At 30.0% G+C, this 19,501-nt stretch overlaps 1 protein-coding gene across 1 annotated transcript in view; it reads right to left on the bottom strand.

The window, feature by feature from the left end:
• Positions 1 to 3,085: 3,085 nt before the first annotated feature.
• LOC107436196 (ribitol-5-phosphate transferase FKTN) overlaps positions 3,086 to 19,501 on the bottom strand; it is a 21,939-nt gene continuing 5,523 nt past the window's right edge. The window contains exons 3-8 of the mRNA XM_043045359.2: positions 18,845 to 19,066; positions 16,780 to 17,051; positions 13,072 to 13,364; positions 9,137 to 9,279; positions 4,312 to 4,439; positions 3,086 to 3,406 (exon numbers count right to left, since the gene is read on the bottom strand). Coding sequence (XP_042901293.1) covers positions 3,193 to 3,406; positions 4,312 to 4,439; positions 9,137 to 9,279; positions 13,072 to 13,364; positions 16,780 to 17,051; positions 18,845 to 19,066 — 1,272 coding nt within the window. The 3' untranslated portion in view covers positions 3,086 to 3,192. The remainder of the gene's footprint in view (positions 3,407 to 4,311; positions 4,440 to 9,136; positions 9,280 to 13,071; positions 13,365 to 16,779; positions 17,052 to 18,844; positions 19,067 to 19,501) is intronic.

Raw genomic sequence — 19,501 nt, 5'->3', positions numbered from 1 at the left:
CACAGTGAACTCTTTGTCTTTTTACGAAATGAACTTCCTTTGGGAAATTGTTTTCTTTAGGTGGGGTGAAACGATGTTAAACAAAACAGTCGTCAGAGTAATTACAATGTCTATTTTGAAGCCATACGAAAAAATTAGCTGAAGATAAAGTGTCGAAAACAATAGATACTTCCCCTTTTTCAATTCTACTGTTGGAAAGAATAGCAACCTAATTTAAAATCGACAAAACAAAGTGTGTTTTCGTACGCTGTAATTAAATTTTGAACTATTTTTATAAGACATTTTTTTTTCAGATAAGGCAATAAAACGAAAAATGATCGAATAAAGCTTCATTCGAAAATCTAATTTTGCGATTAAAAGGAATAATAATAATAATGATGACATGTATTTTATATTTCTGCTGTAGTTTTTATAAATTATTCAAAATTAAATAACTGCAGGAAAAGATATTACTTATTTCTGAAATAAATATTTTATAATTTGATCATTACAGAGTTAAATTAATGTTAAATTAATGAAATATTTCAAAAAATTAAGCAAAATTAAATTGCAATTAAAAAGAATAATAATAATAATAATGACATGTATTTTATATTTCTTCTATAGTTCTTATAAATTATTCAAAATTAAATACCTGCAGAAAAAAACATTACTTATTTCAGAAATAAATATTTTATAATTTGATCATTACAGAGTAAAATTAATGTTAAATTATTGAAATATTTCAAAAAATTTAGCAAAATGACTTGCTAAGCTAGTACTAAAATTACTTGCTACGATTACATTCTTCAGGATGATTTCATCTTTTTTAGTCCTAATGTTATCATTGTTGAGCATCAGACATAACACATAAATATATACCCATATTTCTCTTTTTCGTTCAGATCCATATTTCTCTTTTGCATTTGATTTGTTAGTTACCAAGGATGGGCCCGAAATTGGTGTGCGCAACATAATATCATACTTTAAATATTTAAAGAAGTTTACAATTAATAAGGTTGATAGTTAATTATACAATTTTACAAAAAGAGAGAGAGAGAGAGAGAGAGAGAGAGAAGGAAAGATGAATTGCCTGTTTTTAAAATAATTTTAACTACGAATTTGCCCAAAATGGATTTGCACATGGTGAAAATTATATAAATGAACGAAGGAGTATTCAGTAAATTTATTTACAGTTACATAATATTAAATCAATGATTTTATGTTAGCATCCATTTAGTTGGCATCCATTAGCCATCCTTTAGTTGGACAACCATTGTTTTTTTATCAAATTTTGAACGAGTTTTTCTATTTGATTTTTGGATAAATAAACATTTCTACATATTCTTTTAATTACATTTGATTCATTGCATTTGATTAAAAATGGTATTTAAATAGATGTTTTTAGAAACATTAGAATACCATATAATTAGTTTATTTATATTAAATTTAAAATCATTTCTTTCATCGCATAAATGAACAAAGCAGATATTTTCTTCTTCTGTAATACCCAAATCGAAAAAATTAATATTATTATCATGATTACGAAGCAAGATTAATTCCTCGGTTTAAATATTATTTAATGAAAGAGTATAATCTTTAAAATTAAAGATAATTAAATCATTAATAATTCTAAAAGCAAATTTAATATTAAGAGTATAGTTTTTTCATAACAGTGCAAAAATGAGTTAGCTAAGACAGAAGAAAAATTAGATCCTCTTGGTATTCCATCAATTTGAGGAAAAATGTTTTTTCCGTTGTAAAGATAATTTTTAAAAAGACAAAAATCAATTAAAATTTCCCAGTCAGATATTTTTAAAATCATAGTAATAATTCAAAAGGACATCTTTTAATTTACAAAGGGGAATGCTTTCGAAAACATCCTGGAATTCAAAAGTCGAAATAGAATTAATTTTATTATGTTTAATAAATTCTAAAATTCGTTGATTATTAGTGACAATCCAATAAAAACCATCTTTTTTTAGTAATTTTATGTTGCCATGTTTAGTTAGGTAAGTATTAGACCCACATGTGATTTTTCTAAATTTTATAGGAATTTTATGAATTTTAGGACTAATAATTAATAAGGAAATTGTATATTGCTAATTTTAATTTTAAACCTCTTATATAAAGCTGAAATGTTTTTAATGACAATATTATTATTTAAATTAATGAGATTTAGATTTTCAGTATTTTTTAACTCCGTATTTAAAAGTTTAACATAGAATTTATTACACAAGATTGCATAATTATTGTTAACTTTATCTATTAGGGTAATTATGAAATTGATTTGTCGTTCCTTAATTGATTGAACAATCTTAGAAAAAAAATTTGAATTGTTTAAGTTATTTAGATTTGAAAAAAGGCTTGATTTAATTTATTTAATTCAATGCAATTGCTGTAAGTTGTGTTATGTTGGTCAAACAATTCTGGACTTTCATAAACGAATTAATTCCCACAGATCTGCTATAAAAAAATTTAATAATAGTAATAGTTCTACTGATTCTGAAATTATTTTTAGTTTCATGATTTCGATAATGTTATTCTCTTTATTTTAGATTTTATGAAAAATTTAGATAATAGGCTTGATTTAGAAAACATTTACATTAGTAGTCCTGAAATTTTTTTTCCATATGGATTAAATAGTAAATTTAATGGGGAAGGTAATATTAATATTGAAGATTTTTGTATTTATGATAAATTTAAAGTTTTTAATTTTCCTAGGGTTTTTAATTCAATGTATAGGAATAAAAGAGGTAGTGGAAGAGGTGAAGGGAATATAATTGATTTTGATGAATTTTCGAATTTTTGTAACTTACATGATATTTTGAATAATATTTTTATTATTAATCAATATATTTTTGGTTTCAAAAATAAAGTTATAAAAGTATGTATGTTACAAAATAAGAACACACAGCGATGACATAGTTTTTTCTAACTACGCATGTCTTATTACGTTTATTTTCAAATAACTTCCCAAGCCCATGACACAAATTTCTCAAACAGTGCTTATTCAATAACTTTAAAACATCCATGCGAAGCAGTAATCTGAAAAAGTTATTTTATATCCAGATAAAGAATACCTAAAAACAACTCGCAGCAAATATTAAAATTTAAATCTTTATTACTTTTTTAAAAGAAAATAATTCAGAAAAAATATAAATTACTATAGTCCAAAATTACATAAGCATCTCACTATCAATAATCACATTTTTAATAATGTTTATATACTTTGCTTAACAAACTCTTCTCCCAAAAAATATTTGGGCCTCTGTTCTTTGGTGAACGTTCATAACTCCAACTTGAAACGGGTTGTATCCAATCCGTACCATAATCAGCTAAAATTACGCTTTCTGGTTCACATGGTAGGTTTATTTTTTGTCCCAAAAGCTCAGCAGAACATAAACTATAATCCGGATAATAGTATCTGAAAATATTAAATATTTTGGTTTAAAAAAGTTTTAAAAAGAGAATATCACTAAGCACAGAAGAGAAAGTTAACATGTTTGCCCCGTCAACCAATGAAATAACACCTAAATAAGATTTAAATTAAGATTAAGAAGGTAAACCATTTAAAAAACGTGTTCTAATTTCAAAGATTTGCATTTACGAAAATGAACGATAATTCTGAATCTATAATCATAAAAATTGCGTAATTATTAATATGACATTATAGACGCGGATATATAGTGGAAATTAAATTATCATCAATTGTTGTAGTTCATTTGCGTCGCACTAGAGCTGCACAATGGGCTATTGGCGATGGTCTGGGAAACATCCCTGAGGATGATTCGAAGACATGCCATCACAATTTTGATCCTCTGCAGAGGGGATGGCACCCCCGCTTCGGTAACCCGTCGACCTACACGTGAAGTCTAGCACTTTACGGTAGAACAGCTTAACGAGGACCCATACCGCACACCCTCGGTCCCTACGCAGACTGAACCAAGTGGTCACCCACCCGCACACTGACCGCAGCCAGTGATGCTTGACTTCGGTGATCTGCTGGGAACCGTGTCTTAACAATCAGTCCATTGCGGGACAAAAATTCTAATTAATCTGAAGTTCGCAAACATTTGTAGTTTTCTTTTATTGTCTACTGTACTCATTATCAATAAAACCAAATGTAGGTCGTAGAGTACTTAAAAACTGATAATCATGAACGAAAAATCTCAGAGCTTACCAAACGGTAGTATCCTTGCAGAATATATAAATTTGAAAAAAATGCAATTTAGTTCGTTTCAGTTTTTCTAAGTTTAAGATACTGTTAAAAAAATCTTCTTCAGAGTTTAATTATTGCAATACACGTTATAGCAAGAAAATTATACTGACTTCATGTAGTAACCACTTTCTTTGCTGCCATGACTTCCACACCATGTACCATTTTCCTCTTCATAAATGAAGAATAAATCAACCCCTAGTCCATGGCATCTAAATTTATACTCCAATCCAACGTCAATCTGAAATACATTAAGATTAAAATGATACCACAGATTTCACTTAATAAGAATAATATGCTTCAAAAATTTGATGTTGTGTTGTTGTTTTTAATGCGACTTACCAATATCAGCAAGCCTGCTTGGTGAAACCAAGCGAATTTAAGGCAAATGGTACGTTTCTTTTTTTTTTTTTTAGTGGCGTCATTTATAGTCAAGAATACGACTTAAGCCACACACGCCTCACAATCCGTTTATGAGGTGAACCCAATCATACATCCATTCATTAATTTACAGATAATTTTGAGCTGAATCACAGTACGACCAATCTCCAATGCAGCACCTCCAGAGGAGTAAATTGTTATGGAGACATGGAGGACTTTGTGACCGACAGATTTAACGTGCACCAGTCACCATTTACTACACAGAGTCTTCGGTCAGCACCCACGACCTCTTGAACATGCACTCAACTACCTACCAACAAGGCTATCCTGGCTTTCAAAAATTTGTAGAATTCAGTTTTCGATTTTATGCTTCACATTTATATAAATCGATATTAATCCTATTTCAATAATTGAAAAAAGAGAAAATATTAAAAAAAAGCATACTGTAACAAAATACTTTTTTTTCACAGATACATTAACAATTAATCCTAATGTTATTGCGTAATTATCACTCATTTTAATTTATTTGTATTTTTTAATTAAAAGCAAATCCTTTGATTTTTTTTTTAAACTTTTTTTGAACATAGGACTTGTACGTATTGACTCGGGACCAAAAGAAATTTTGAAAATTAAAATCAGCTGACCTAACGATTAAAGTCTTTTACATTATCGCTGCACTTTTTAATAAATTTTATAGTTATCAAGGAGGGATGGTGACGTGACATTTAATTTAATTATTAATTGTCATTATTAATTGTAATTAATTATTAATTTAATTTAATTATTAATTTAATTATTATTTAATTTAATTATTAATTAAAATGCTAATTTTGGTTTTAAAAACCATCGGCCAAAACAGTATTTCTAAGACGAATTTATTCAATACAATTTTAAAAATAATAAACACAAGCTTAAATGGTCTAGTTTTATACACCTTAAATAATGAGAACACCTATTAAATACTTTGTAAAAATCAAAATCAAATTATCTCCAGTTGTTCAAAAAAGAATTACTTTTTCACACTGAGAAAAAATATACTGTCAAAACTACAAGAATGCGGAAATTTTACCGAGTTTCTGGCTGTATATGAACACTAACATACTCGTTAAATTTTGCAGAAGTGTTAATAATTGTGGTAAAATTAATAATATTGTTAATAATTCAACTTTGTTAATAATTATGGTAAAATTAAAAATAAATCTTAGTTTAAAAATAGGTGATAAAATTTTGTATTTTATCCCAGATCAGTGGTTTCCAACTGGTGGCCAGGGGGCCGCATCCGGCCCGCGAAGCCTTTTTTTGTGGCCAGCGAAGTAAAATATATTAGATGACATTTTTTTGCGGACAATTTTCGTAAAAATTCTTTATGGGCTTAATATACTTTTCTCGTTAATAAAAACCTAGTTTCTTCGTTTCTATGAAATTTATCATACCAACGGTGCAAAAAAAAGTATTTTGCATCCAAATTATTTTGCATTATTTTGCTTGGTTTTGCAGCCAAGAAAATATTTACTAAAATACAAAAATAATCGTGTATGTTGCTCTTTTCTACTTCATTTCTTTGTATTTTGTGAATATAAATTAGAAATTTTCTCGAAGAAATTCTCCGATTTAACGTTTTGAAACCACTCATTTTGGACGAAAATATTTACACACACATTTGTAAATTTCAAATTTAAAATGTAAACATCTATTCTCTGGTGACATTTGTGCATTTTGTGTGCAACTATGTAAGTTTTAATACCAACCTTTTTAAAGTTTTAAATCTTAACAATTAGATATCTGTTGCACATTAATTGTTTAATACATGGGTGCACAATAAGGTTATTGTAGACCGAGTTTCTTAATATGTAATTAAATATTTTTAAAAATCTCCTTCTTATTTTAATTTGGCCTCATGTAAGTTGGAAACCCCTGTCCTAGATAATTTCATCTTGATACCTTAAATCATGACATAAAAACCATTTTTTCGCTTGAATTTACTTTTTCAAATTTGTTTTTTTTTTTTTAATTAAATGTGTGGTAATAAGAGCCATAATTTTGAAAGCCAACTGTAATTTCCAATGAACCAGTACCATGTTTATACTCCAGAACCATGTTCATAAATATCATTAATATACTACAATACGGTAATCTCACCAGAATTTTTTTCTCCGTGTAGGATTGCACTATCATATCATTATCAATACATTAAAATTATAGTTTTCAATGTACGTAAAGTTTCTTTTATTTTATTTCCAATGGCAAATTTATTGGACAATAGTTACAATGTGCCTAAAGTGGTTGTATAAATTTGCAAGAGAGACCTTTTCTAGTAATAGATTCACTTGTAATACTTTTGCCTTTTTGTAATATTATTGGCGATTTTTTATCCAGTTACAATACTTTAACAGCACTAAAACAATGGGTTCTTTGTCTATACTGGCCATTTAATTGATCATTTAGTTTTCCTAATCATGGTTTTGTTCCTGAACAGAATATTGTTGAAATTTAAATTATAACTGTAGAATATAAAAGATGTTCGATTAACTATTAAACAGTCAACCAACATAAGTAATCTACAAATAGTTTTAAGGGACTATTTTTGCTTTTCATATTTTTTCTACGTAAATATTTTTGTTTCGTCCCTATCGAATGGGATACCTGCAAGTGACGTAGTGGGGGTATCTCGTGCTTGATTGGTTGTTAAAACGTGCCTTTGTTTACGCTACCAACTGTTCTTTCCATTCTATTTCGAGTTAACTTACCTCGTCAATTATCAATTCTCTTAAGTGATACATTCCATAATCCTTTCCAAAGATTCTTTCACGATGATATCGATTCTTTCACCATATATTTCTTACTTAACACAAAAATAGGTACGAAGCCACGTATAGCATAAGCAAACTAATTATACATTGAAGATGTGAGGTAAACAAAACAAAAATATAGCACGTGTCATGTGGAAAGACTTAATTCAACTTTAACACGCCATTTTGTTTATTGACAATTATCTGGAGCTGATGTTATAGGTCACGTGTGTGGGTATGTTTGAAAGTGCAAGTATTTGTAATGATTAATGTTTATTTTGCTTTATGACTGAGAATTAAAAAATTGAAAACGCATATAGTCCAAAAGAGAAAATTATTTGGGGGAACTAAAAAAATTTAAATATCCCGACTTCTGGTACTTACTATGTTTCTCATTTCACTCTTTTTTTTTTTGTAACTCTCAATCAAGTTTTAAAATTGTTTGTATCCAGATGTCTTTCGTCTATTGTTGAACACGTAGATTATCATGCGTGTTTATATCTAAAACTCCGTCAGGCCACGAACATGTACTACGAAACATGTACTGCTGGCTCATAACTGTTCAGTTTCGAATATAATAAGGGAATGTTTGGTATGGAGTATTCAGACCAAATGATTTCCTATCCCAAGAAAAAGAATAAAATAATACCAATAACTAGGCATTCGACTTCTACTGGGAATTTCAGTTGTAAATGCCTTGGTGCGTTGCAAAATTGCGACATAGAAACTGTAAATGTCAAAAGATTCGAAAAATTGATAGCTGCGAAATTATTACTACTGCTTAAAAAGGTAATGAAGTTCGACAAAGGCAGTATCATATCACTACAGACAAAAAAATTTAGAAATAGATTCAAACTGTGGTATCCAAATAAAAATTGTGAAATGGACCAATCAAAAGTATGCTGGAATTCGAAGAAAACAACGACTTTTGGTCAAAAATAATCTTACTAATCTTAGCTTTAGTTCTTTCACTTCATAGAATACTTTTTTTAATAATTCAATTGTTTCATTGCATCTTGTGGAATAACTGCCCAAATATTTACGGAGATCCTTACAAAGTAGCGGAATTATGACGTCACCCGAATACAACCGGAGAACTTCAGCTGTCACCCGGATATGGGTGAAGCGGTACGGCAGCCAAAGTGTCTCATGTAATGTTTATTATAAACAGTTTGTTTAAGTAATGTTTATTATAAGCAATTGTTTTTATTGTTTTTTAAATATTTTTTAATCTTGCTTAAGAATATAACAGTGATAGAAAATATTTAAAAAGGTAAAAAATTGTCTAAAAGTCACCAGAAACGTGTTGGCAATTTCAGTACTTTCAAGTTGCACGATAAACCTGCGAAATCTTTTGTCTCATTTCTGAACTATTATGCACTTCTAGTCTTGCACACATTCTCCTGTTAATTTAACGTAAGTAACGTTACTAACAGACTCGTAAGTAAAGTAATAGTTTTACAAACAAAATTCAATTATATTGAAGTTTTTAAATTTTTGATTCCTTAAGCTTTTCCCCGTTCAATCCTTAGTTATATTAAACTCTTAAAAGTTTTATTTTTCATTAATTTGAATAAAATATTAATATTCTTTAATTTGAAGTTGATAAAATATTCGACCAGAGATTATTCATTTTAACGACTTTGTATTTGTAAGATACATTTTACACGTGAATTAGGTTAAACTAATTGCAGTGCCCATTCTTACTAAGAATGTAACCGCCAATGAGACTGAAGGTGAATGTTAATAATAAAAATTATATTCCTACTATGCCTAATTTCTCTATTGCAGTCAAATGATCATTTTGCTTAAAATCATTCATCAACTTATCTATTTCTTCACCATAGATCGCCCAAGTGGCAAAGTCCGCATCCGATGTGTAGGGTATAACATCACATTGGCGATGCCAACCTAGAAAAAAATCCAGTTTTCATTAATACTGAATATCAGATTCGATCAAATTAATCAAATACTAAGCACAATATATATCAATTAAAATTTAATTTCCATTACAAATACGTTTATTGATCATTGTAAAGTTTAACAAAAGAATTTTAAATTTTTGCAACAAAAAAAATAATTTGCATATTAATTTTACCGAAATAAATGCTGTTTGATTAGCTTTAGATTTAGTATTTAATCTATATCACATACAGCTCTCAAAGATATTAAGGGCATGAAGCAATTTCGTGACAAGCCACATCAAATTTAGGATTGTTTTTGTCAAAAAAAAGCATAATTCTCATGAAAACAATTAAATTTTTGCATGAATTGTAATTTGCATGAACATTACACCCCTGAAAAGTCTGTTTAAAATCTGGATCAGCTTTTGTTTACAGTCGATTATATTTGTTCTCTTATTTGATCGAAAATAAAAAGTGCTTGTCAGGAAACAATGTGAGGAGCAATCAATTTGTTGTAAAAATGTCAAAAGTGAAAAACTGTTGATTTTACTTTTTCCTTAAGCTCACCAGAAAACCCGCAGCACTCAAAATATCTTAGAATTATATTTAACTTAATAATTAGAAATGAGAAAAAAAATAAAATAAGTTAAGAACTATAAAGGCGTAGCCTTACCAGAACACATGACGGAGCACGAGATTTGACATTAACATTGAGATAACACTGTGAACACGCAAATTATTTTTCCTTCTTAACTACAACGTGTTAGCAACGTTGCAAAGGAGCGAAAATCTGTAAATTTATAAATTTGGAATAATAGCACCCCATTTTCACCTATCTCTAGTTATTAATAAAGACATAATAAGTCAAAGGTTTATATTAGAATCAATTCAATTATTTTTGATCAAGATATTTTATTATTTTATACTATGACTGGCACAGTAAATATTCACATTCGGAAAAATTAACATGTTCAGAAGGACACAAAAATTTTAATTTTTCAAAACAAATCAATTCTGATTCAAACATGAATTATTACATTATTTTTCTAAACACTACAAATATGTGTGAATGCATATTTTCGTACAGAAATAATCAACCAATTTCCCTACCTAAGAAATTTTTAATTTAAAAATCTGTTAAAACATTATGATGGTTCGTTTCATACAGTTAGCCCTGGCATGTTGTTAAGCTTAAAAATTACTTGACTTGGCACACTTTTTCGAATATTATTTGACCTTGAATCTTTCATCAACTACTTAAAACTTTTTCGTATTGCTTTATAAATAAATTTAAATAAATAAATTTTTCCGTGTTTTCTATGATATCTACACAGAGAAAAAAATCATTGTCAAGACTGCCAAAATATGGTAAAATTTACCATGTTCCTGGTTCAATGGGAACCCCAAAGAGCTTTGTAATTTTTACCGAAGCACTTTAGTTATAATTTTTGTGAAATTAACAATAAAATATGATTTTATAATACCTGATAAAGTTTGGTATATATGGTAAAATTTGATAATTATACCGTGATACCTTAGAACATGGCATAAAAACCATTTTTTTGGTTAAATTTGCTTTTCAGTTTAGAATTTTTTACTAAATGTGTCGTAATAAGAAGTATAATTTTGAAAATCAAGTTTTCTGGTAAACCGTTATGATATTGACGGAAAAATATTAAATGAATGGCTTAAATACCATATAGTTTGGTTTTTATTACTATGCTTGTTTTTTTCCAAGAAATGCCATTGTCATAGACTACAGAAATGTTTTCAAATTTTTTTTCTTCATGAATCTTTTTCACTTTTATTGCTACCCCTGTGTAAATAAAGTCTTATTTTTTTCCATGTCCGTTAACAAGCAGCATACCTTTTTTTACATATAATTTCCATTAAGAATTACAGCAGGTGAAATTTTTTCATATCCCTATTTATTGTATTTCATTAAAAACGCATTAAATACGTAACGTAAACGTTTTAAAAACGTAACGTAAGCGTATTAAAAACATAACGTAAGCGTTTACACGCTGTTTCATTAAAAACGCATTAAATACGTAACGTAAACAGTTTAAAACCGTAACGTAAACGTATTAAAAATGTAACGTAAACGTTTACAAGCTGTTTCATTAAAAAAGTATTAAATTAACTCTCTATTACACTTGTTAGGATGCGCTTCAACAGACATATGCATATTTTTATAATTACATGAGTTAGATGAATTTGAATTACGCATTACTGTTTGTCTACGATAGGTACTCTGTCCGCCATTCGTCTGGAGGGGTGGCGTAACGAGGTATGATTATTTCAAGTAGGGGTGCGGGGTCCCCCTTTAAAACTGGTTTCGGTGGGAGAAAAGGAGACTTCTTTGTTCGATCTATTGTATTAGCCCTAGAGTTAAGAGAAATGAGCATTCGCGCCTGAAACATCGTTTAGAGCGTGTGATTCCTTTTTTTTTATCTTTTCTCTTTTTCAAAAGCTTCTGTTTTAGAAAAAAAATTTAAAAAATTTATATGTATGTATGGAATATGTATGGAAATTGTATAAAATTGTTTAAAGCAGCTCAATGTTTTATTAATAAATAACTCATCTATAAATTTATCATACATAGTAAATTGGTTATTAAGAAAAAAATAAATTTGCTAATAAAAACTGTTTTTAATAAATAGTGAAAAAAAACTGTACAGGTTACAATAAAATATGAATAAGAAAACGTAATTTAAGCAAAAAAAACTTCAGATAATTTCAGATGGTTTGATGGGTGCTGATAAAAATCATCGTTGATAGTTTTAGATTTCATCCTAGTTGCGGTCACTTGCTTTCAGTTTCAAAAAAAAAAAAAAATAAATAAATAAATAAAATATTTAAAAATTAATAATCAAAACAAAGATATTTAATATTTCTCCGGCACAGATAACGTGAACTATTTTTATTTTCAGCAAAAGTTTTATCTCCTTTTAAAATCAGAGTTATTAAGTTTAAGCTCTTCACTTTTTCCAGAAAATTCAAGTAATAAAAGAAATTAACTGCTTTAAAAAATGTGCAAGTTTAGAAATTAAACCATCTAACAATCAATGAACATTCATAATAAATATCGTAAAATTAAAAAGTAATATTAAAAAAACCTGTACTACCCTTAATGTCAGAATTTGTTCACTTTTTTTCCTTTGTATTTAAAAAATAACAACTGATTGAATCGAGAGAATTATTTTAAGTAAGAAAGAAATATTCATGCGAATCTTAAAAAAGTTCTTGAATCAGATTAAATAAGTCTCCTACTGGTGGCTGAGTCAGCCAATCTGGTATACTCCCCATACAAGCTATCATCGAAGGCGAAAGAAAAGGAGACCTCTTCATCGAAGCCACCCTCCCTAAAATGCTCTCTTCTTGTTTCCATAGCACCAGACTGCCGCAGACTTTGTGGCGGACAGAGTACCTATCGTAGACAAACAGTACATATTTTACAGAAAAATAACAATATTTTTTTTTCTTTTTTGTCGTATACCTGTTTTGGGCAGTGGGGCGCGATTGTTCCTGTTTTTCAGTGGCGCCATCTATGGCCAGGAATTCGACTTCAGCCACGCCATTCACACAACCCGTTTATAGGGCAGGTCACATTCACGCACAAAGGAGAAAGGACATAGAACACAGAGAGAGAGAAAGAAACATCCATGCCTTGCCCGGGATTCTAACCCAGAACCTTTCTGATGAAAGGACATTTCCCTGCACCCTACACAGGCCGGTCGGCATAACAATGATTAAATAGGACAATACAAATTACAGAGTCTAAAATAGTTTTTCTTACCCAATAAAGTACCTGAAAATAACCAAAACCGAATGAGCAATGGATCGAGATTTATCTTCAACTCTTCGATAGCAATTATGAGGCGTTGGTTAAATTCATGCGGTGAAAAGTTAGGATACTGATGCTGACTCGGATGAGCAGAAATGGGCTGTTTCCCGTATGAATTAACTATTGTTTCATTGCATTCCAGAAACCTTGATGTTTCAATTTGATGTAGGAAGGTGGCTGGATTCGTTGGAATGTTTACGTTCTTCAAATGTGGAACTTTAAAACCAAGTGAAACGGCAGTGAAGCTAAATTCAAAATATTTAATTTGGTTTTAATAATGAACAGAACTAACATTTGTTAAGAAAAATTATGCCAAGAACAATAAGTCAAAAACACTATGGGAGAGAATCTAAAATAACCTAACCGTAAACCTAGTATAACCGTAAACCTAGGATGTATCTTCGGGAAGATAAAGACGCTTCTCTCAAAATCATAATGTTATGATCGTAATCGTTAACTGTACATATTTCTTAATTGCAACTTAAAACAATTCATGGAATTTTGGCGAAAACTACAAACTGTCTTATAATTAATGAGAAACAATTGTGCTGTTTTTATTTCAAATGCAGTAAAAATTTAGCTGGAAGTAGGCTTTTATTAACTTCATCTTGCTCTTCTGATGGAAAAAATTTTAAAACTGTGTTAGGAAACTTCTCAAAAAATTCCCGTTTGAATATAATGAAATTTTAAGCAAAAAAAAAAACGTTAACAAATAATAAAGTTCTTTTCCAATATTTTCAAGAAGTACCTGAATAAGAACGTTTTTTTCCTTAACTGCCACTATAAGCTATAAAAAGATACAATACAAATCTCACAAGTTTTACAAATCTAAGTGCATTCAATACTTAAGTGTCGAGAACTATTAGTGCTTTGGACATAAATGCCCAACTTATATACAGAGCCTTACTAATGAAAGACCATCTTGAGCAAAGTTCACGAAGATTTTATAACATAAAGAGCATAACTTTTAAAATTATAGCATAAAATTTACAAATATAATTTTAGTGTAATTTTTTATGATTAAAAATAATACGCAGTTTAAAAAACAAAAAGAAAATTCCTTCAAGTGCTTTGTGAAAATATTGCAAAAAAACACTTTATTTAATGTTAACAGTCTTTTTTTAAATAAAAATAAAAACATTTTAATAAAACAGAGTCAACTGGATTCCTTTTAGGGCCCACAAAACGCTAACGCTTAACGGGGAAATAAATTTGATATCGCAGATTTAGTTAGCGATTCAATTGGGATAAAATTTAAACCTAATCATTTTGCTTGTCCCTCTTAATTTGAAATTAAAATTAAAATCAATACCAAAGAATAATGCAAAAAAATGTATAAATAAATATTACAGACAAATATCGTTAGATCAGAGATCAAGAAACATTTTACGGGTAAAAAAATTATATTTTTGTAACGTTTATTAATTTTATATAGATTTCAACTAAGAAAATTTGAACCTTCTTTGATATATTAAAGAACCATGCCTTGTTATTTTTTGGCCAATACAAATGCGCCTGAAAGCAATTAAATTGGACTTTGTATCATCATGTTTTTATGCCATAACTATTACATTTTTATATAGAGGTACACTTTTTTAAATTTTTTCACTACTGCAACAGGCTTTGTTACAAAATGCAGTGAAATATAAAAACGGTATTTAAAGTATCATACTTTTGTTCATCATTTGATTTTCATCATCAATTTTTGTTCATTTAGATTTGGAGGAACTATATCAGATGAGTTTTTGCCATCTTGTCTGATTTGTTGCGTTCTCTGTCTGGCAGCAGGAATAAGCTGGTGATGTGTACTTAACTTAAAGTAAGATAGAACAAACTTGCACGAAGAGTCAGACCACTATTCAAACAATATCTTCATTTGTAAAAATGAGTTGTTTCAAATGTATTAATTTTTATGTTTATAACCTTTGATTATTCGTGGGCGCGCTGCTTCCAAATAAAAATAAAAACATATTTTATTTGAAAAAAAAAAGATCAACTTTGTTAGAAATTTTTTGGGTAGAAGTGAAAAATAATTGCCTTTCATCTTCATCCATCAAATAAAGTAGTTTTTAATTATTTTAATTCCTAGTTAGCTTGTTTAGTGATAAACATTAAATAATAAAAGTAGAAAGAGTTAGTGTATTTTCGCTGTGGGAGTGGAAGTCTCACTTATAATTCCAAAACCGATTGGGCTTGTCTCTTATTCGGAAAACGGGTACAACGACCATTTTAGTCCCCGGATTAAAAAAATTATTTAAAAAAATTTTAATTACCCCCTTTGTAAATGACTTTTGAAAAAAAGGTTTAAATTAAAAAGGGTTAAAATGATTCTTAGATTTAACGCTAAACATATATAAAGCAAACACTAAATGACTTTTTTTCAAACATATAAACGATAACTATTATGATTATTGCCAGTTCACAGCTCTCGGTTACCTAATAAAAATCGAAATTAACTGTACGCTTTTAATAATTAATTATTTATTCTTTGCAACAGGTAACCTCATGGGCTAAATATGAGAGTTGCAATCCTAATTGGTATTTCTAAAGATGTTTGAAACCACTTATTTATTTTATTTATAGTAATGCTTTTGAGACATATTTCAGCAAAACTAAGTAATATAATATCAACGGTAAGTAAAAAAGATAAATTATTCACTAAAAACCAAAACTAATTAAAAAGAAATTTCTGATCATGGTAAATTTTGACTATCATAAATTGGCCAGGAGCAAGAGCGCGATGCCAAGTAAGAATGAGAGCAATTCGCTTTTATTTTGATGAGTTGAACTTTTAAAGCGTGTTTTGATTAATCTTGTAACGTAGCGGGCCGGGATAGCCTGGTCGGTAGGGCGCTGGGCCCATGTCCAAGAGGTCATGGGTTCGATCCTCGCCGGCCGAAGACTCCCCGTGTAGTAAATGATGACTGATGCACGTTAAATCTCTCGAGTCTCAAAGTCCTCCAAGTTCCCATAACAAATCAATACCTCTGGGGGTACTGATCCAAGAGTTTCTTTGTCTTCTGGATTGTTTTCAAAATTACTAGGCTACGGAGTTGAACATTAGTAGTCGTAAACCCATTAAAATTGGGTCGGCTGTTCAACGACGGTTATAAAATAAAATAAAAATCTTGTAACGTAAGGACAGGATAGCCTGGTAGGTAGGCCACTGGGCCCATGTCCCAGAGGTCATGGGTTCTATCCTCAGCGGCCGAAGATTCCCCGTGTAGTAAATGGTGACTGATGCACGTTAAATCTGTCGAGTCTCAAAGTCCTCCAAGTTCCCATAACAAATCTTACCTCTGGCGGTACTGATCCAAGAGTTTCTTTGTCTTCTGGATTGTTTTCAAAATTACAAGACTATGGAGTTGGACATTAATAGCCGTAAACCTAAAATTGGGTCGCCTGTTCAACGACGATTATAAAATAAAGTAAAACCATGTAATGTAAGGTCAGCGGGAAAGTCAACAAATAATAATAAATAAAAATATAATAAAGTTGTTATGGCTTTATTGATTGTATCAGTATAAATCCTTTAGTTTTATACATGGTTTAGTAGTGTCTGCAATTACCGATTTATTTATTATTTGCGTTTTTACCAGTACGAGGAATGGGGATAATTACTAGGGGCTGTAATTACAGAATATTTATTAAATTACTTACTTTTCAAATGCAGCATCAGCCTCCACGAATAAAAGAGTTTCTTCGGTTGGCGTTCTAAAATCGGCTTGGGGTGACAAAGCAGCATGCCATAAGAAGCTCTCTCTTTTATGGAACACAACCAAGTGTAAAACCCACTTATCTTTCTGTAAGAAGACGTGACTCGTGAACATACTGCTGTTTAGAAATCCCTGAAGTTTCATCCAGCTTAAAATTGGAGATTCAACAATTTCTATGTGAAACCCAATTTCCGCTAATTGATTTTGCACAGCTTTCTAAAAGCAAAATTTATTTTGTTATTTGAGTACATAAAAAGTATTATTTTCTTTTGGTACATAAAGAGTAATTGTTTGACCAAGGAAACAGTGAGCATTTATTATCCTTTATTTATGTCGACATAACTTTTTTGTGTCTCTAATGTCGATTTTACCCGAGTTTCTACAATAATTTTGTCTAGAACAATGTTTTACTACTGCATAATAGAAATATTTTCACTGGCGTCATGTTAAATTTGTCATCTGAATGTGCCAAGCTATTGATGCTAACATCGTCGTTCTGTAACTTTCCTTATTTAACAGCGCCATAGGGCCGGGATAGATTGGTCGGTAGGGCGCTGGCTCCATGTCCGAGAGTTCGTGGGTTCGAACCCCGCCGGCTGAAGACTCCCCGTGTAGTAAAGTGATTGATGCACGTCAAATCTGTAGAGTCGCAAAAGTCCTCCATGTTCCCATGACAAGTCAATATCTCTGGGGGTACTGGATAGAAGATCGATCGTTCGCTGATTCAGGTCAAAATTACGATCTGTGGATGAATGAATGAATGTATGAATGGGTCCGGCCTATAAACGGGTGTGACAAATTGTGTGGCAAAAGTCGAATTCTTGACCATAGATGGCGCCACTGGAAGACAAGAACAATCGCACCCCTTCTGCCTAAACATGCATACGTCAACAACAACCATTTGCAGACGGACTCCCTAACTCATTTTAAAAATTGGAATAAATCGTAGATTTTCTAAGAACACCTCATCATACCAGGCATTTTAATTTCATTCTATTTCTTTTTAATTGATTTCTCAAATCTGTAGCTATTTTTGGGTAAGACTACTATGCTAATGGTGTACTATGGTATACTAATGGCATACTAATGGTATGCTAATGGCTTTTGGGTATACTACGCTAATTCAGGGGCTCTATTTTAGGGACGTATGACGTTTCTAAAAGTTTGCATCGAAAAATTTCATCATAAAAATTTTGAGAAAACGTGTGTCAGCTTCAAAAAGTACTATAAATGTTTATTAATACCGAGCGAGATGCCGTGAATTTGCTGTTGCATCGCACACTGATTCACATCTACATTCTTCATTACAAAATATATATATGTTTTTAATTAACTAATAAAGACGATTATTGTTTAGTTTATTGTTGTCTTGCACGCTGCTATACATCTACATTCTCAGCTACACAATGTATGTATGTTATCAATGATGTATTATGGATAATTATGTTTTAGTTTTTAAATATTTGTTGATTTCATCCGATTTTATTCTGTTAAACCTAATTCAAATTCATCTAAATATTTTTTTCTTGCTGTTTTCCTTACAATGTTGTTGCTATATTTTATTTACAATCTCCTTTTATTTTAAAAATAGTTTATGTATGTATCCTAAACTAACTGCTCTTACTTTAACTTATATCAAAAAATAACTTTACTGACTCTTATGTGTATTATATCATATTGTTCAATTTCTAGTGTCGCTTAAGAGCAAAATAGGTGGCAACTATTTCACACCAAAAGTAGTGTAAAGGAGCATTCGTAGATAACTGGAATAATTCTTAGTAACTTAGTAAGTAGTTATTAGTAAGTAGTATTTGTTTACCCCAAGAATTGTCTCTGGTGTATCACTACTTCATTATTAGTGTAAAGCACTTTCACCATTTCTGGAGTTAGCTGCCCGCAACTTTCTTATGGTTTGATTACAATACAAATAAGAAATAGTTCATCTATCAAACATTTGAGAAATATCTTGAAATATAAGTATTAAAAATACTTTATAATTCGTACCTGACCTTTTCTAGAATAACAGCATCCTTCTGAAAAATTCCCATTGTCAATACATGCTCAGATGATTCATTTGATAGAGTGAAATTCCTTCTCAAAAGAAGACTCTGAAGTGAGGGTGATAAAATACAAAACAGAAGTGAAGGTTCAATAAGAACAGTTTCTACCCCTAACTGTTGAGAAATCTCAGAAAACTCTAAAAGTGTGTTTATCAAAGGATGTTTTCCACTCTAAAAAAAATATAATTTAGTGTTATATCAAAAGCTACAAACACATAACAGTGAGATTAAAATTTTACTACTGAGTAATGACATAATGTAAAGATTTTGCATACAGTTTGTTAAGCGTTAACCGTAATGCTAATCTGATTTTCTATACCTTAGCAACATTGTACTTTGTAGGGAAATTATCACGCATATGCTGAGAAACTCAAATATTGCTAACATTTAGGAAGCTTTGCAAAATCTCTCTAAATTTTTCTTTCCATTGGAGAAGTTTGTTCAAATTAGATACTTTATTTTTAGAGTAAATTATCTACGGATTCTATGCGTCTCATACATCTTAAGTCACTTAAAAACAAATGAATAAGTCATATGTTTTTAAATTCATACACGCACACAGATATATATATATATATATATATATTTGGATTGTAATTTTTACAG

The sequence above is a fragment of the Parasteatoda tepidariorum genome, chromosome 3, assembly GCF_043381705.1.
Source record: "Parasteatoda tepidariorum isolate YZ-2023 chromosome 3, CAS_Ptep_4.0, whole genome shotgun sequence".
Lineage (NCBI taxonomy): Eukaryota > Metazoa > Arthropoda > Arachnida > Araneae > Theridiidae > Parasteatoda > Parasteatoda tepidariorum.
The sequence above is the reverse complement of the archived record's forward strand: the minus strand, read 5'-3'. Positions and strand labels throughout refer to the sequence as shown.